Source organism: Medicago sativa, chromosome 5 (assembly GCF_051527215.1).
Source record: "Medicago sativa cultivar Bolivia chromosome 5, Bolivia_mono, whole genome shotgun sequence".
Classification (NCBI taxonomy): Eukaryota; Viridiplantae; Streptophyta; class Magnoliopsida; order Fabales; family Fabaceae; genus Medicago; species Medicago sativa.
The window spans coordinates 42,534,527-42,549,538 of record NC_140753.1 but is presented as its reverse complement, the minus strand read 5'-3'; the positions used below and the strand labels follow the sequence as shown (position 1 = coordinate 42,549,538).

Genomic DNA, 15,012 nt, shown 5'->3' with positions numbered 1-15,012 from the left:
TTTAATCATTCCAAACAACTCCAAGAGCTTGAAAATCAAACTAGAATTTTAAACGACTCTCTTGCCAAACTTACATCGAAGGTAGATTTTATTATTTCTCACAGCAAAATCTTAGAGAGACAAATTTCCCAAGTGGCCCAAAAAGTTAGCCAATCTAACAAAATGAATGCGGTTACACTTAGGAATGGTAGGCAACTAGAGGACCCTATAGGAAAAGCCAAACCAAGTGAGACTAAGAAAGAAAGTAGTGAGCCACAAGGAGAGGAAACTAGGGTAGCGAGCGAAAAGCCAATTACACCTGTCCCTTATAAGCCTAAGGTTCCCTTCCTAGAAAGGTTTGCTAAGTCTAAGCTAGATGAACAATTTAAGAAATTTAATGAAATGATGAATAAACTCTACATTGATGTGCCTTTCACAAAAGTTCTGACTCAAATGCCTACTTATGCTAAATTTTGAAAAGAAATCCTTTCAAAAAAAGGAAGATTGAGGAAGATGAGATAGTTAACCTTACAGAAGAGTGTAATGCCATCATTCAAAACAAATTGCCACCCAAGCTTAAAGATCCAGGGAGCTTTTCCATACCTTGTGTTATAGGGTCCGAAATAGTAAAGAAAGCAATGTGTGACTTAGGAGCCAGTGTCAGTTTAATGTCATTATCCCTTTATGAGAGAATGGGCATAGGGAAACTTAAGTCAACAAGAATGACCCTACAATTAGTAGACCGTTCTGTTAAGTACCCAGTTGGAATTGTAGAAGATGTCCCGGTCAAAGTAGGAGAAATTTATATCCCCGCCGATTTTGTTGTGATGGAAATAGAGGAAGACAGCCAAGTATCGATTCTTTTGGGAAGACCTTTCCTTGCTACTGCAGAGGCTATAATTGATGTTAAGAATGGCAAATTGGCATTTAATGTTGGTAAAGAAACTGTTGAATTTGAACTTGCTAACCTCATGAAGAGCCCTTCCATTAAGGACTCCTATTGCATGATAGATATAATCGACCATTGTGTGAAAGAATGCTCTTTTGCATCACCTACACACGATGGCCTGGAAATGTGTTTGATGAACAATGCAGGTACAAGGCTAGAAGGAGATGCCCAAGCCTATGAAGAGCTGCTAGATGGAAGCCCTCCTATAGAAGGCTCGGGTATAGAAGAGTTGAGGGAAGAAGAAGTTATCCCTCCTCCAAGAGAGGCACCAAAAGTGGAGCTTAAACCACTCCCACCAAATCTGAGGTATGAATTCTTGGGCCCTAACTCTACTTACCCTGTTATTGTTAATGCAAGCCTAAATAAGGGTGAAACTAAAAAATTACTTAATGTCCTCAAGAAATATCCTAAAGCTATAAGGTATACCATCGAAGACATTAAAGGAATAAACCCCTCATTATGCATGCATATGATACTACTTGAAGATGACTATAAACCCTACATCGAACATTAAAGAAGATTAAATCCTAACATGAAAGAAGTTGTGAAAAAAGAAGTTTTAAAACTCATAGATGCAGGTGTTATTTATCCAATTTTTGATTCTAAATGGGTTAGTCTGATTCAAGTAGCACCTAAAAAGGGTGGTCTTACAGTTATTAAAAATGATAAAAATGAATCCATTGCCACTACAACTGTCACGGGGTGGAGAATGTGCATTGATTATAGGAAGCTTAACAAGGCAACCCGTAAGGATCACTTCCCACTCCCTTTTATAGATCAAATGCTAGAAAGGTTAGCTAAGCATTCACATTTTTGTTACTTGGACGGTTATTCTGGATTTTTTGAAATACCCATTCACCCTAATGACCAAGAGAAAATGACTTTTACATGCCCTTTTGGCACTTTTGCCTATAGAAGAATGCCTTTTGGTCTTTGTGATAGAGCCAAACCGCAAGTGCACGGCCTATCGAAGTAATAGTAGTAAGAAGAGTATCGTTCCGCTAGGGAGTTGTGAATTCAATTAACTTTTAGAGAATGATTAGAAGAGAGAAAAGTTTATAAAAAGGGGGTTTAATTGCTGAAAGTAAATAACAATAATATAAAAGAGCCTTGGGATTATCGGTTTGTCATAATAACAAATCTTTCACTAGACAAGATTTAAACTTCTAATTCCATGATTTACACCTTAATTTCTAAAGACCGGTTTCCCTTAGCCCCTCACCTTTCCGATGAAAGTCCGGTGAGAGTTTACTTCTAGTAACCAAGCCTATTTCGCTGACTTGATTACTAGAAGATGCATAGAGGATTGAAACTACTCTTTGTCTCAATAATTGCAAAGATTATTTCACTGTTTTGCAATTATTGTCTAGATTCACTTGTTCCAACATCAAGACTCCGCTCTCGCTTTATGAATTGATGTTTGGGATGATGGATTAACGATTATCAAACCCTCCGCTTTCGCTTCCACAGTTTGATAATTGTTAATCCACGTTAAGACGGTGAATCTAGATTAGAAATTAGGGTTACATAGAAATTAGGGTTTAAGCTTGGTTCGTTAGGATTATGTCATTAGACTTTTCCAACAATCCCAAGACAAAGAAGAGTCTACTCACTAACGTTCATTGTAGACATGGGGGAAGAAGAGAGAAAGCAATAAAGTAAAAGAACAATAATATAAAAGTGAACTTTTATTCCAAGAACAAAAGATGAATGTTTATGATGGAGTGCTACTCTATTTATAGCTTTACAATTGACTTAAAATCTAAGCAACTACAAGGGCAAAGTAGTAAAACTACAACAGAGTAACTTGGGCTCGAAGAAAAGCAGCAAAAGAGGCTTCTGGGAGGTGGCACGGCCGTGCCACATGTTGGCACGGGCCGTGCCAAGCTTCTGACTATGTGGGAATATATTTTTGTCCCGTATCTTCGTATTTTCGCACTGTATTTGCTCCAGTCCTTTCTTTTGCTCCAAGACACCTTCCACCATATATTCGTTCCTAAAATATAATAAAAAGCAATTTAAAGTAAAATATTCAAAAAGGAAATAAAATGCAATAAAATAAAATAAAATCTTAAATAAAACTAAACTAAATAATGCAATAAAATAGACTAATTAATGACTCATCAAACTCCCCCACACTTGAATCTTTGCTTGTCCTCAAGCAAAAGGCAACATACATAGCAGCATGGCAATATGTCTCAAAAGAAAGGTTTTGCTTCAAGTACCCTAATTACAATTTCAAATACTTCTCATGAACCTATTCTTCCCAACATCAAGTCTCAAGTGAGTGTGTGTGTGCAGTCCAACCCTTTTCTTGCTCCTGTATAAGACATATATTATGAGGGACAGATTCTATCCTTAATGCTAAAGTAACCGAGAAAAGTCCTTTCTTCATTTCATATAAGAGTGATGGGAATTTAAGTTAAAATTAGATTAGATTAACAATTAAGCACAAGGGGCTGCAGATGCTTAGGGGCTATCTATCCTCGTAGGAAGTCTTCTCGGATGTAATTGTCCTTTCCCCCTAGATTCAAAATCACCCTAAGCAGTGCTGCAAAATTTTATTTATTTCATCTCCGCGTAGGAAGTCTTTTTGGATGTAATTGTCCTTTCCCCCTAGCATTGATGAATTTGTTTCACTTTAAGTTCAAATTAGGGAGTCACCACCACAATTAGGAAGTTAGGGATTGTCCTTTCCCCCACATGTTGGTGCCATTCTCCCGCCCCATTATAACTTTAACAATTAAGCATATAACAATTAAGAACATTGATTATTTTCCCACACAAACTTATACTACTTTTACTCTGAAGACTTTAAAGGGTCTAAGTTAACACTAAAGATAGAACATGCTCCTTAAAATACCTATTCATACATTTACTCAAAGATTGCAACTGGGTGCTTTTCTCATTGGAGATTTTTCACAATAAAACAAGATGTGGGTATAACAAGAACACAAGAAACACAAGAAACCACTTTCATGTACAAGAAACAACCTTTAAAGAAGAGACAAAACAAAAAATTTATGCCATATTTTACATTAAAAACAAGCTACTAATCATGCCTCTTGCTATAAAAACAAAACAAAAGAATAAGGTTTAAGGGAGTTTATTAACACTACGACTCTAGACACTTTAGTAGGCCCCCCCCACACTTAGGTGAAGCATTGTCCTCAATGATTCAAAAGAAAAAGAAATTAAAAGAGAAGAAGAGGAAGAAGAAGAAGAAGAAGAAGAAGAAGAAGAAGAAGAAGAAGAAGAAGAAGAAGAAGAAGAAGAAGAAGAAGAAGAAGAAGAAGAAGAAGAAGAAGAAGAAGAAGAAGAAGAAGAAGAAGAAGAAGAAGTAGAAGAAGAAAGAAGAGTAGAGGAAGAAGAAAGCTCACAATTTTATTGAGGTCCATATTGGACTTTGGAGGTGAAGGTGTTGCATCATGTTTCAGAGCATTTGATTGTTTTCTTCATTTATTCTATTGCTCCTTTGGACATTGTTCCTTTCAACACCTTATCTTTGATGATCGGTGCTTTTTTTTTTTTTGAACTTTGGTTTGCATCCATGCCCGCCGTTCATCATTATAGCTTCCACCGGCTTCTTGTTCATGGTGCAAGTTTGCACCTACCTCCTCTTCATTACCATCATCATCACCATCATTATGTACCTGTGGGTTAGTACCAACATAAAGCAAATTTTCCACCTCCTCCAGACTAGTTAAGTCCGGATTAGATAGAATAATCAAACAATAAGCTCTAATTTTTCATTCATATTGGTAATTGTGAGTAGGGTCATGGGTTCTAAGTAAGGACAAAGTAGTGAGAGTATATAAGTCTAGATAATAGTTCCCCTCTACCCTCTTGATCCCTTGATTCACACTCACCCCAAACTAGCAAGAAAAGTGATGATTCCACCTACCATTATATCACACTTATCATCCGGTTTCTTTTTACCAATTGAAACAAGATAATCTAGCAAATAATAGCAAATTTTATTATGATGGTTATAAAGCATAGCCCACAACATAAACAACTCTCCTCATTCCCTACCTCTTTCCTACTCTATACGGTGCAAGCCATAACCCTTTGAAGGTACCTAAGCACAGGGTTGTGTTATTCAACAGCTTAATCACATATTCATCTATTTCTAGTCTATCCATATCATTAACATCAAGGTACCTGTAAGGAGAGATAGTTCTAGAGATTAGAGATTTATACCTATTCCTTTGCTCGGGATCCTTGAATTTGATCCTATGATTGCGGGCTGTTGATTGCTTCTTGCACCACTTCCGGAGTCTTCAATCTCCTTACCTTTCCTCTTGGATGCCATTGACCTTAGTTTTGATTTTTGGTTTGTTTTGGGTGAAAAGGGTTGGTTTAGTGATGATATTTGGGTTTAAGTGAGGTTTAGAGAGTTATGGAGAAAGGATGAAAGATGGTATTTTGAATAAGGAAAAAAAAAAATAGAAAAAAAAAATAGAAAAAAAAAATTTTATTTTTTTTTTCAAATTTTTTTTTTGCTGAAAGGTTGGCACGGGCCGTGCCAAGCTTCTGGTAAGAAAACAAATTTTTTTTTTTTCAATTTTTTTTTTTTGTTTCTGGTCAACGGCTTCAACTTTCTTTCACTTTTTTGCATCATATTTGGACAAATACCTACAAAACAATTTAAAATAACACAAAACAAAAATAAAAGCAATAAAATTCATGGGTTGCCTCCCACGAAGCGCTTGTTTAGAGTCACTAGCTTGACGGTTAGAAGGTGGTTTATCTATCCTATACCCAATCTCTCAGAAAGGGACAATGACATCAAACAAACATTCTCTCCCAAATCACACATGACTTTCTCAATGGTTTCAGATCCTATGACACAAGGTAGGGAAAAGCTTCCTAGATTCTTAAGTTTAGGTGGCAATTTGTTTGGAAGTATTTCAATAAAATTCATAAACTGCTCATCTAACTTGGACTCATCAAACCCTTGTGTTAATGGAATTTCTGGCTCTTGTGATGGTGAAACAAATGACTTATCATTCTCTCCCATGACTTTCCCACCTTGAGGCTCATCACTCCCTATTTCTCCTTCATTGTTCTTAACTTTCACAACTGGGTCCTCTAATTGTTTACCACCCATAAGAATAACATCACTTAAATGGTCTTTGGGTTTGGTTTCAATATGGCTTAGAAGGACTTTGGAGGTAGGAGAGGAAGCAGCCGCTTGTTGGGCTACTTGAGAGATTTGAGTCTCTAGCAATTTGTGGTGAGTAGAAATGAAGTCTTCTTTTGAAGTAAGTTTGGCAAGAGAGTCACTCAAAAATTCAGTTTGATTTTGAAGCTTTTGGAGCTGCTCGGATTGATTTATAATAAAATTTTCTAAAAAGATTTCCAAGCTAGATTTTTGAGGGACTCTTTGGTTATTTGCATAACTGGGTGGTGTTGTTTGTCGTCCAAAAAGATTTTGAGGGGTTTGAAAAAAAATTTGGTTGTTTCTAAACCCTTGATTATATTGAGCATAGTTTACTTGCTCAGGACTTCTAACAACACTACCTAGTTTGCAATCGATGCCAATATGGCCAAATACACCACAAATTTCAGAAGAAGGAGATGCAGAAGAAGAAGAAGAAGAGATGACACTAACATTTTTGTTTTCAAATTTTTGGGTTAATGCATCAATCTTAACGGCTAGGTGATCATAGTTAGAAACTTCATACATACCTGCCTCCTTTTTGGAGGGTGAAGAATTAGTGATGGCTCTCTCGTTGGTCCACTTGTAATGATTTTGAGCCATGTCTTCAATCAAGGCGTATGCTTCTGTGTAATTCTTGTTCATTAAAGCTCCACCTGCAGCTGCATCAACATAAATTTTTGTGGTATACAAAAGACCATTATAAAAAATATGAATAATAAGCCAATTCTTTAAACCATGATGGGGACAAAGTCTAAGCATTTCTTTGAAACGTTCCCACGCATCCTAAAGAGATTCTCCATCTTTTTGAGTGAATTGTGTGATTTGAATCCTTAATTGGACGGTTTTAGAATAGGGAAAGAATCGGGCAAGAAAAACTTCATTTGTTGCCATGAAAAGATAGAACCGATTTCCAATGAACGAAACCAAGCACTAGCTCTACCCCCTAAGGAGAAAGGAAAGAGGTGCAGCCTTACGGCCTCTTGGTTTGCATTCAAGGTTCCACTGAGTCTTAAAAAGGTTGAAATATGAAAATTCGGATCCTCAGTGGGTGATCCGAAAAATTGATTTTGCTGCACTAAGTGAACAAGTGCAGGTTCTATTTCAAAATTGTCCTCAACCGTTGGGTACACAATAGCATCATATGACTCATTTGAAGATGGGATTGCATACTCTTTGAGAGAGCGTTCCTTAGCCATATCGTTATTATATTCCCAAGAAGTTAAAGGCAAAAGAAGAAATAGAAAAAGAAATAAAATAAGATAAATTAAAGGAAAATATATATATTTTTTTTGGAAAGAAATACAAATATAAAATAAAATAAAATAAAGCAAAAGATTTTTTTTTTAAAGAAATATAAAAAGAAATAAAATAAGGAAAAAGATTTTTTTTTCTAATCACTATTAAAAAGTTAATCAAATTACAACAACTCCCCGGCAACGGCGCCAAAAACTTGATAGAGCCAAACCGCAAGTGCACGGCCTATCGAAGTAATAGTAGTAAGAAGAGTATCGTTCCGCTAGGGAGTTGTGAATTCAATTAACTTTTAGAGAATGATTAGAAGAGAGAAAAGTTTATAAAAAGGGGGTTTAATTGCTGAAAGTAAATAACAATAATATAAAAGAGCCTTGGGATTATCGGTTTGTCATAATAACAAATCTTTCACTAGACAAGATTTAAACTTCTAATTCCATGATTTACACCTTAATTTCTAAAGACCGGTTTCCCTTAGCACCTCACCTTTCCGATGAAAGTCCGGTGAGAGTTTACTTCTAGTAACCAAGCCTATTTCGCTGACTTGATTACTAGAAGATGCATAGAGGATTGAAACTACTTTTTGTCTCAATAATTGCAAAGACTATTTCACTGTTTTGCAATTATTGTCTAGATTCACTTGTTCCAACATCAAGACTCCGCTCTCGCTTTATGAATTGATGTTTGGGATGATGGATTAACGATTATCAAACCCTCCGCTTTCGCTTCCACAGTTTGATAATTGTTAATCCACGTTAAGACGGTGAATCTAGATTAGAAATTAGGGTTACATAGAAATTAGGGTTTAAGCTTGGTTCGTTAGGATTATGTCATTAGACTTTTCCAACAATCCCAAGACAAAGAAGAGTCTACTCACTAACGTTCATTGTAGACATGGGGGAAGAAGAGAGTAAGCAATAAAGTAAAAGAACAATAATATAAAAGTGAACTTTTATTCCAAGAACAAAAGATGAATGTTTATGATGGAGTGCTACTCTATTTATAGCTTTACAATTGACTTAAAATCTAAGCAACTACAAGGGCAAAGTAGTAAAACTACAACATAGTAACTTGGGCTCGAAGAAAAGCAGCAAAAGAGGCTTCTGGGAGGTGGCACGGCCGTGCCACATGTTGGCACGGGCCGTGCCAAGCTTCTGACTATGTGGGAATATATTTTTGTCCCGTATCTTCGTATTTTCACACTGTATTTGCTCCAGTCCTCTTTCTTTTGCTCCAAGACACCTTCCACCATATATTCGTTCCTAAAATATAATAAAAAGCAATTTAAAGTAAAATATTCAAAAAGGAAATAAAATGCAATAAAATAAAATAAAATCTTAAGTAAAATTAAACTAAATAATGCAATAAAATAGACTAATTAATGACTCATCACTTTGTAATGCTCCCGCTACTTTTCAAAGATGTATGATGTCTATTTTTTCTAATTTCGTTGAAAATATAATGGAAGTTTTTATGGATGATTTTTCTGTGCATGGATCCAGTTTTGATGATTGTTTGGATAACCTAGAAAAAGTTTTAGAAAGATGTGAACAGGTGAACTTAGTCTTGAATTGGGAAAAGTGTCACTTCATGGTAAGAGAAGGGATTGTCTTAAGAGACTTGGTCTTCGAGCGAGGAATAGAGGTAGACAAAGCAAAAATTAAAATTATTGAAAAAATGCAAACCCCCTACCTCGGTCAAAGAAGTAAGAAGTTTCCTAGGTCATGCATGTTTTTTCATTGATCACTAAACTAAAGCCTGTAACACCCCGTTTTCCCAACGTAAAAATTTTATAACAATTATCAGAGTTTTTCATCACAAAACGGAATGTCACATTTCTTAAAAATCATAAATTTAATAAATTAATATTTATCCTTCAAAATTCAATCAACAATCAACTAATACTTTGCAGCGGAATTATTCATCATCTAAAATAGTCTTTGGCACGCAGGCCTCATCATAAAAGTCTCATAAATCTTAGTTCAAAAATAATTCTTAAACTTCTAAAGCAATACGTAAAGGAACAGAAAATAGTATTAAAATCCCCATCCCGTTATGTATCAGAGCACCTAAGGACATAGTGAGAGATAGTCACCCACGACCGCAGCTAATCTTGATTACCTGCAAGTTACCCATACGAAGAGCAACATTTTCAAGCAGAAGGGGTGAGATTTTTCAAACAATAATATTAAGCTTATAAATCATAAATTACATTTATCAATATAAACATCTTATAATTTAACAATTATAATCAAATACATAGACATCATCATTTCATCTTAGCAATATATCATCATATAGCAGTCACAATCATCGTCACATATCATCTTACTAAAAGGCATCACAAGGTAATTCGTTAAAACATCACAACTTAACAACTTGACTTGACAAGGCATCTAGACTCGACTATGCAACTCTTAACGTCTTAAACCATCTTGAATCATCATGAAAATGCAAATGCATGTGGTACCAATCTAGGGCATAAGCCCTCGTCGCTTATGAGCATAAATATACTCTTAGGGCTTAAGCCCTCGTCGCTATTGAGCAAAAGCTCCTAGGGCATGAGCCCTCGTCTCTGGTTGAGCAAAAGCTCCATCGTCGTGGTTGAGCAAAAGCTCCAGGGCATCAAGCCCTCAACTTGAATGAGTATGCATGGACTCAACATCTTAACAATTTCGACTCGACATCTTAACATCTTACAACTTGAACTTCTTGAACAACTTATATGATTCCAATAATTTGGACAACTTCTTACGACTTTACAACTTAGACCGACACTTACAACTTTATAACATTAATGGTCAACAACAGCAACAGCAACAAGTGCAACATATAACAACTCATATATATATCACATCTTTATATAACACATCTTTAAATCACACAACTTCAAATAGCACATCTTTATATAACACATCTTTAAATCATACATCTTCAGGTAACTCATAAATTACACTTAGTCAAATAATTAACATAAAATATATATTTCTAAATATAAGTCATATACTAAATGAGATATCCGACATATACACTATATAGCCAAATAAGTAAGTACTTAAATAAAAAGACTCTATTTTTCAAAACCAAATTTTCGTTACATCTTGATTCAAAGAATAAGAAAAAAACTATTTTTAAATTCATGGAGTTTGGCAATGATAAAACTGTTCATCAAAAATATAGAAACAATCTATAGTTATAGTTATAGGGACACAACATGGGAATCCACTTAAGCACAAAACAAACTCAAACAAAAACAACAAGATGAGAAAAGCAATCTGACACCGATTTACATGAGGATGAACATGATACTATAATTAAAAATAGGCTTTAATAAATAGATTAACATGAATCAGGTGGCCATCGATACATTAAGTGGCCGATTTAAAAAAAAGAAACACAATGATATATAGGTAACTATAGAGCAATAAGCATCGATAACAATCATGCAATAAATTAAAGGCATGGATGAATAAAATAAAATAAAAACATAACAGCCATCGAAAATAAACTAAAATAAACAACATAACATAGCCAATTAAACCACAAATTTAACGCATCAACATCATGGATTCATAGATAAAGATATACCGAAAATCATAACATCAAATAGAGCACGAATTTAACATGAATTCAATAAAAGATTATGAAAACAAGGAAGAAAGACACAAATCCCTTACTACCCATATGATCATACAACCCTTATGGTGAATAGAGACTCCTCTCTTACATCAATTCAACGGTTTTTCATCACCTAATCATCAATTCTCACTCAAACCCTAATTCTCATAATCTTACAAAACTCATCCTAAAACACGTTAGATGCAATCTAATGATCTACATACTTAATATTAGTGAAAGATAGTCTCACCTTTACCTTATATTGTTTTTCTGAAATCAAAAACAGCGTTCTTCGTTCCTAGGGTTCTCTCTCTGAGTTCTCCTCTCCTATTCTCTTCTCTTCTCCTCTCTCTTGTTCTCCTCTTTTCCAAAAAGCGGTTTAACGTAAAACTTTTTCTAAAAACCTAACTTCTCTATTTATAACACCTTCTTATTTCTCTTACACCTCAAAACTACTCTATTCCTCATAATCTTATTTATTTCTAAATTAAATATATCTCTCACAAATAACAAATATATTTCTACACCAAATAACAAATATATCTCTAACAAATAACAAATATATTTCTACACCAAATAACAAATATATCTCTAACAAATAACAAATATATTTCTACACCAAATAACAAATATACCTCTAACAAATAACAACATATAACATAACAAAATACCACTCATCAAAATAAATCGACTAAATCATAAAAAGACATTTAATCTCAAAACTACCTCCAAATCTACTTACTCTAATGATTCTCATATTCTTATAAATAATAGAATAATGCCACTTAATAAAATACCAACACCTCACATATTTAAATAAATCACATAAATAGACTCTAACTTAATAAAAATAATTAAATAAAAAGGAGGGCGTTACAAAGCCTGCTCCTTATGGATGCGGATTTTGTCTTTAATGATTCATGCCTAAAGGCATTTTGCAGGGTGAAGGAAGCTTTGGTCACTGCCCCGATCATACAACCACCGGATTGGAACTTTCCTTTTGAAATAATGTGCGATGCAGGTGACTATGCGGTTGGGGCGGTGTTAGGTCGAAGGAATGATAAGAAGATGCATGCGATATACTATGCAAGTAAGACCCTTGATGGGGCACAGGTAAATTATGCCACAACAGAAAAAGAATTGTTAGGGTAGTTTATGCCATTGACAAATTTAGACAATACTTGGTAGGATAAAAAATCATTGTTTACACGGATCACTCGACAATAAAATATTTGTTCAACAAAAAAGATGTCAAACCGAGATTGATCCGGTGGATTTTACTCCTCCAAGAATTTGATCTTGAATTAAAGATAAAAAAGGTATTGAAAATGTTGTAGCTGATCACTTGTCCCGTCTTAGGGAAATCAATGAGGATGAGTTACCATTACATGACTCCTTCCCGGATGATTAACTCTTCCCATTGGCACAAAATAACGCACCGTGGTATGCAGATTTTGTTAACTTCTTGCAGCAGGAGTACTACCCCCTGACTTGAACTACCATCAAAAGAAGAAGTTCTTTCATGATCTCAAGCACTACTATTGGGATGAGCCTTACCTCTTCAAAAGGGGATCAAATGGAATCTTCAGAAGGTGCATCCCTGAAAATGAGGTAAGTGATATTCTGAACCATTGTCACTCTTCTCCCTATGGTGGCCACACCAGTACTCAAAAGAGTTCTTTCAAAATTCTTCAATCTGGTTTCTGGTGGCCATCGCTCTTTAAAGATGTGCATCTTTTTGTTTCTAAGTGTGACCAATGTCAACGCACATGTAATATTACTAAAAGAAATGAGATGCCCTTGAACAACATACTTGAAGTAGAAATTCTTGATGTTTGGGGTATTGATTTCATGGGGTCATTTCCTTCTTCTTTCGAAAACCATTACATATTAGTTGCGGTTGATTATGTGTCCAAATGGGTTGAGGCCATTGCCTTCCCTACCAATGATGCACAAGTTGTTATAAAATTGTTTAAGAAAGTTATTTTTCCAAGTTTTGGGGTGCCAATGGTTGTGATAAGCGATGGAGGATCTCACTTCATTTCTAAATATTTTGAAAAACTTCTACAAAAGTTTGGAGTGAGACACAAAATTGCGACACCCTATCATCCACAAACTAGTGGCCAAGTTGAGGTCTCAAATAGACAAATCAAATAAATTCTTGAAAAAACTGTTTCCATTTCTAGAAAAGATTGGTCAACTAAGCTCGATGACGCTCTTTGGGCTTATCGGACGGCATACAAGACCCCCATTGGAATGACTCCATTTAAACTAATTTATGGGAAGTCTTGTCACCTTCCTGTTGAGCTCAAGCACAAGGCTTATTGGGCAATTAGAAACCTCAACTTGGACCCGAAATTATCCGGTGAAAAAAGAAAACTTCAATTAAGCGAGTTAGAGGAACTTAGAATGGATGCTTATGAAAATGCCCGCATTTACAAAGAAAGAACTAAAAAATGGCATGACAAGCATATTCTAAAAAAATACTTTAAGAGCGTTGATCTCGTGCTGCTCTTTAACTCTAGGTTAAGGCTCTTCCCAGGTAAGCTAAGATCAAGGTGGTCCAGTCCGTTTAAAGTCCGCAAGGTCTATCCTTATGGAGCTATTGAAATTTTCTCTGAAAAAACTGGACCGTTCAAAGTTGATGGCCAAAGGCTAAAGATTTACAATGCAGGTGAAGCCGTTGAGGAAAAATTCGTCTGGGCTCTTAAATGACCCCCTTGAAAAACACTTCACTCCGTTTTCGTCAAGCTAGTGACAATAAAAGAGCGCTTGGTGGGAGGCAACCCACAATTTTTATTGCTTTTGTTTCGTTTTGTATTGTTTTGTAGGTAATTGTCCACTTACGATTCGAGAAAAGAAAAAAAAATTATTAGGAGCCAATTGCCAGAAGAGTGGCACGGCCCGTGCCTGTATCATGCACCAATAAGTCATCAAAACGACAGAAGAGTGGCACGGCCCGTGCCTGTAGAGGCACGGCCCGTGTCTGTAGAGGCACGGCCCGTGTCTGTAGAGGCACGGCCGTGCGCATAGGTTTTGGCTGAAAAGCCAGTTTTTCTCTTCATTCGCCAAATTGTGAGCTTTCCGCACCCCTCTCTCCTATTATTTATTGCTGTTTCTATCTTTTCTTTTTGAATCATTGAGGACAATGCTTCTCCTAAGTGTGGGGGGAGCCAAATAAAGTGTCTTGTGTCGTAGTGTTTCCAAACTCCCTTGAACTTTAATTCTTTTGTTATGTTTTATTGTGAAAGGCATGTTAAGCAGCTTGTTGTTATTGTAAATTATGACATAATTTTTTGTTTTCTCTTCCAAAATGGTCACTAAGACATTAAAATGATCAAGTGCCTAAAATTGGTTGATTATCAAGAGGGTTGAGAACAAATATATCTTTAGAGGAGACATCATTGGATCTGGGGGGAAAGGATACCTCCTCGCTGACTTCCCACGTGAAGGTGGTGTTTTCCTTGACAATCAAATATAGCTTCTGTGATTCCTTCTTAAAATGTCAAATGATCTAATGATCATATAATTCCCACCTCTATTATATGAAATGAAGAAAGGACTTTTCTCGGTTACTTTAGTGTTAGGGTTAGAACATGTTCCTTTTAATATTTGTCTTATACAGGAGCAAGAAAAGGGTTAGACTATACACACACATACACACACACACACTCACTTGAGACATGTTGTTAGGTTGAATATGTTTACAAGGAATACTTAATGTTTTGATTAGTGTACACTTGAAATAAAGCCTTAGAGGAGACATAAGTTTTTATTTGAATTGTCATATGTTAATCTTTTTATTGCTGCTATGTTTATGCCTTTTGCTTGAGGACAAGCAAAGATTCAAGTGTGGGGGAGTTTAATGTGTCAATAATTAGCATTTTTAATATAATATTTGAGTCCGTTTTATTTAGATTTGATTCCGTTTTATTTAATATTATTTCCTTTTTAGAACAATTTTACTTCAATTGCAAGTTATTTAATTTCAGGAACAAATAATTGAAAGATTGAGTCTTGGAGCAAAAGAAAGAGGATTTGGAGCTGA

The 15,012-nt window shown here is 35.4% G+C and overlaps 1 protein-coding gene and 1 non-coding gene across 2 annotated transcripts; both read left to right on the top strand.

Annotated features, from left to right (window-relative positions):
• The first annotated feature begins 806 nt into the window (after positions 1 to 806).
• LOC146922225 (uncharacterized) lies at positions 807 to 13,679 on the top strand. Its single transcript, XM_085711496.1, has 5 exons — positions 807 to 1,348; positions 1,544 to 1,720; positions 11,906 to 12,054; positions 12,439 to 13,036; positions 13,151 to 13,679. Exons 1-5 carry the CDS (start codon positions 807 to 809, stop codon positions 13,677 to 13,679), a joined length of 1,995 nt encoding a protein of 664 aa, XP_085567622.1.
• LOC146922226 (small nucleolar RNA R71) lies at positions 6,826 to 6,932 on the top strand. Its single transcript, XR_015012988.1, has one exon. It is a non-coding gene; the product is annotated as a small nucleolar RNA R71 (small nucleolar RNA).
• Positions 13,680 to 15,012: the final 1,333 nt, after the last annotated feature.

Bases quoted from the DNA above. Each gene is read 5' to 3' on its own strand.
- LOC146922225 (XM_085711496.1), top strand. From the start codon at position 807: ATGGAAATAGAGGAAGACAGCCAAGTATCGATTCTTTTGGGAAGACCT. The intron at 1,721-11,905 runs GTTAGCTAAGCA...GGCATTTTGCAG, and splicing joins ATAGATCAAATGCTAGAAAG to GGTGAAGGAAGCTTTGGTCA. The intron at 12,055-12,438 runs GTAAGACCCTTG...TTCTTGCAGCAG, and splicing joins GCATGCGATATACTATGCAA to GAGTACTACCCCCTGACTTG.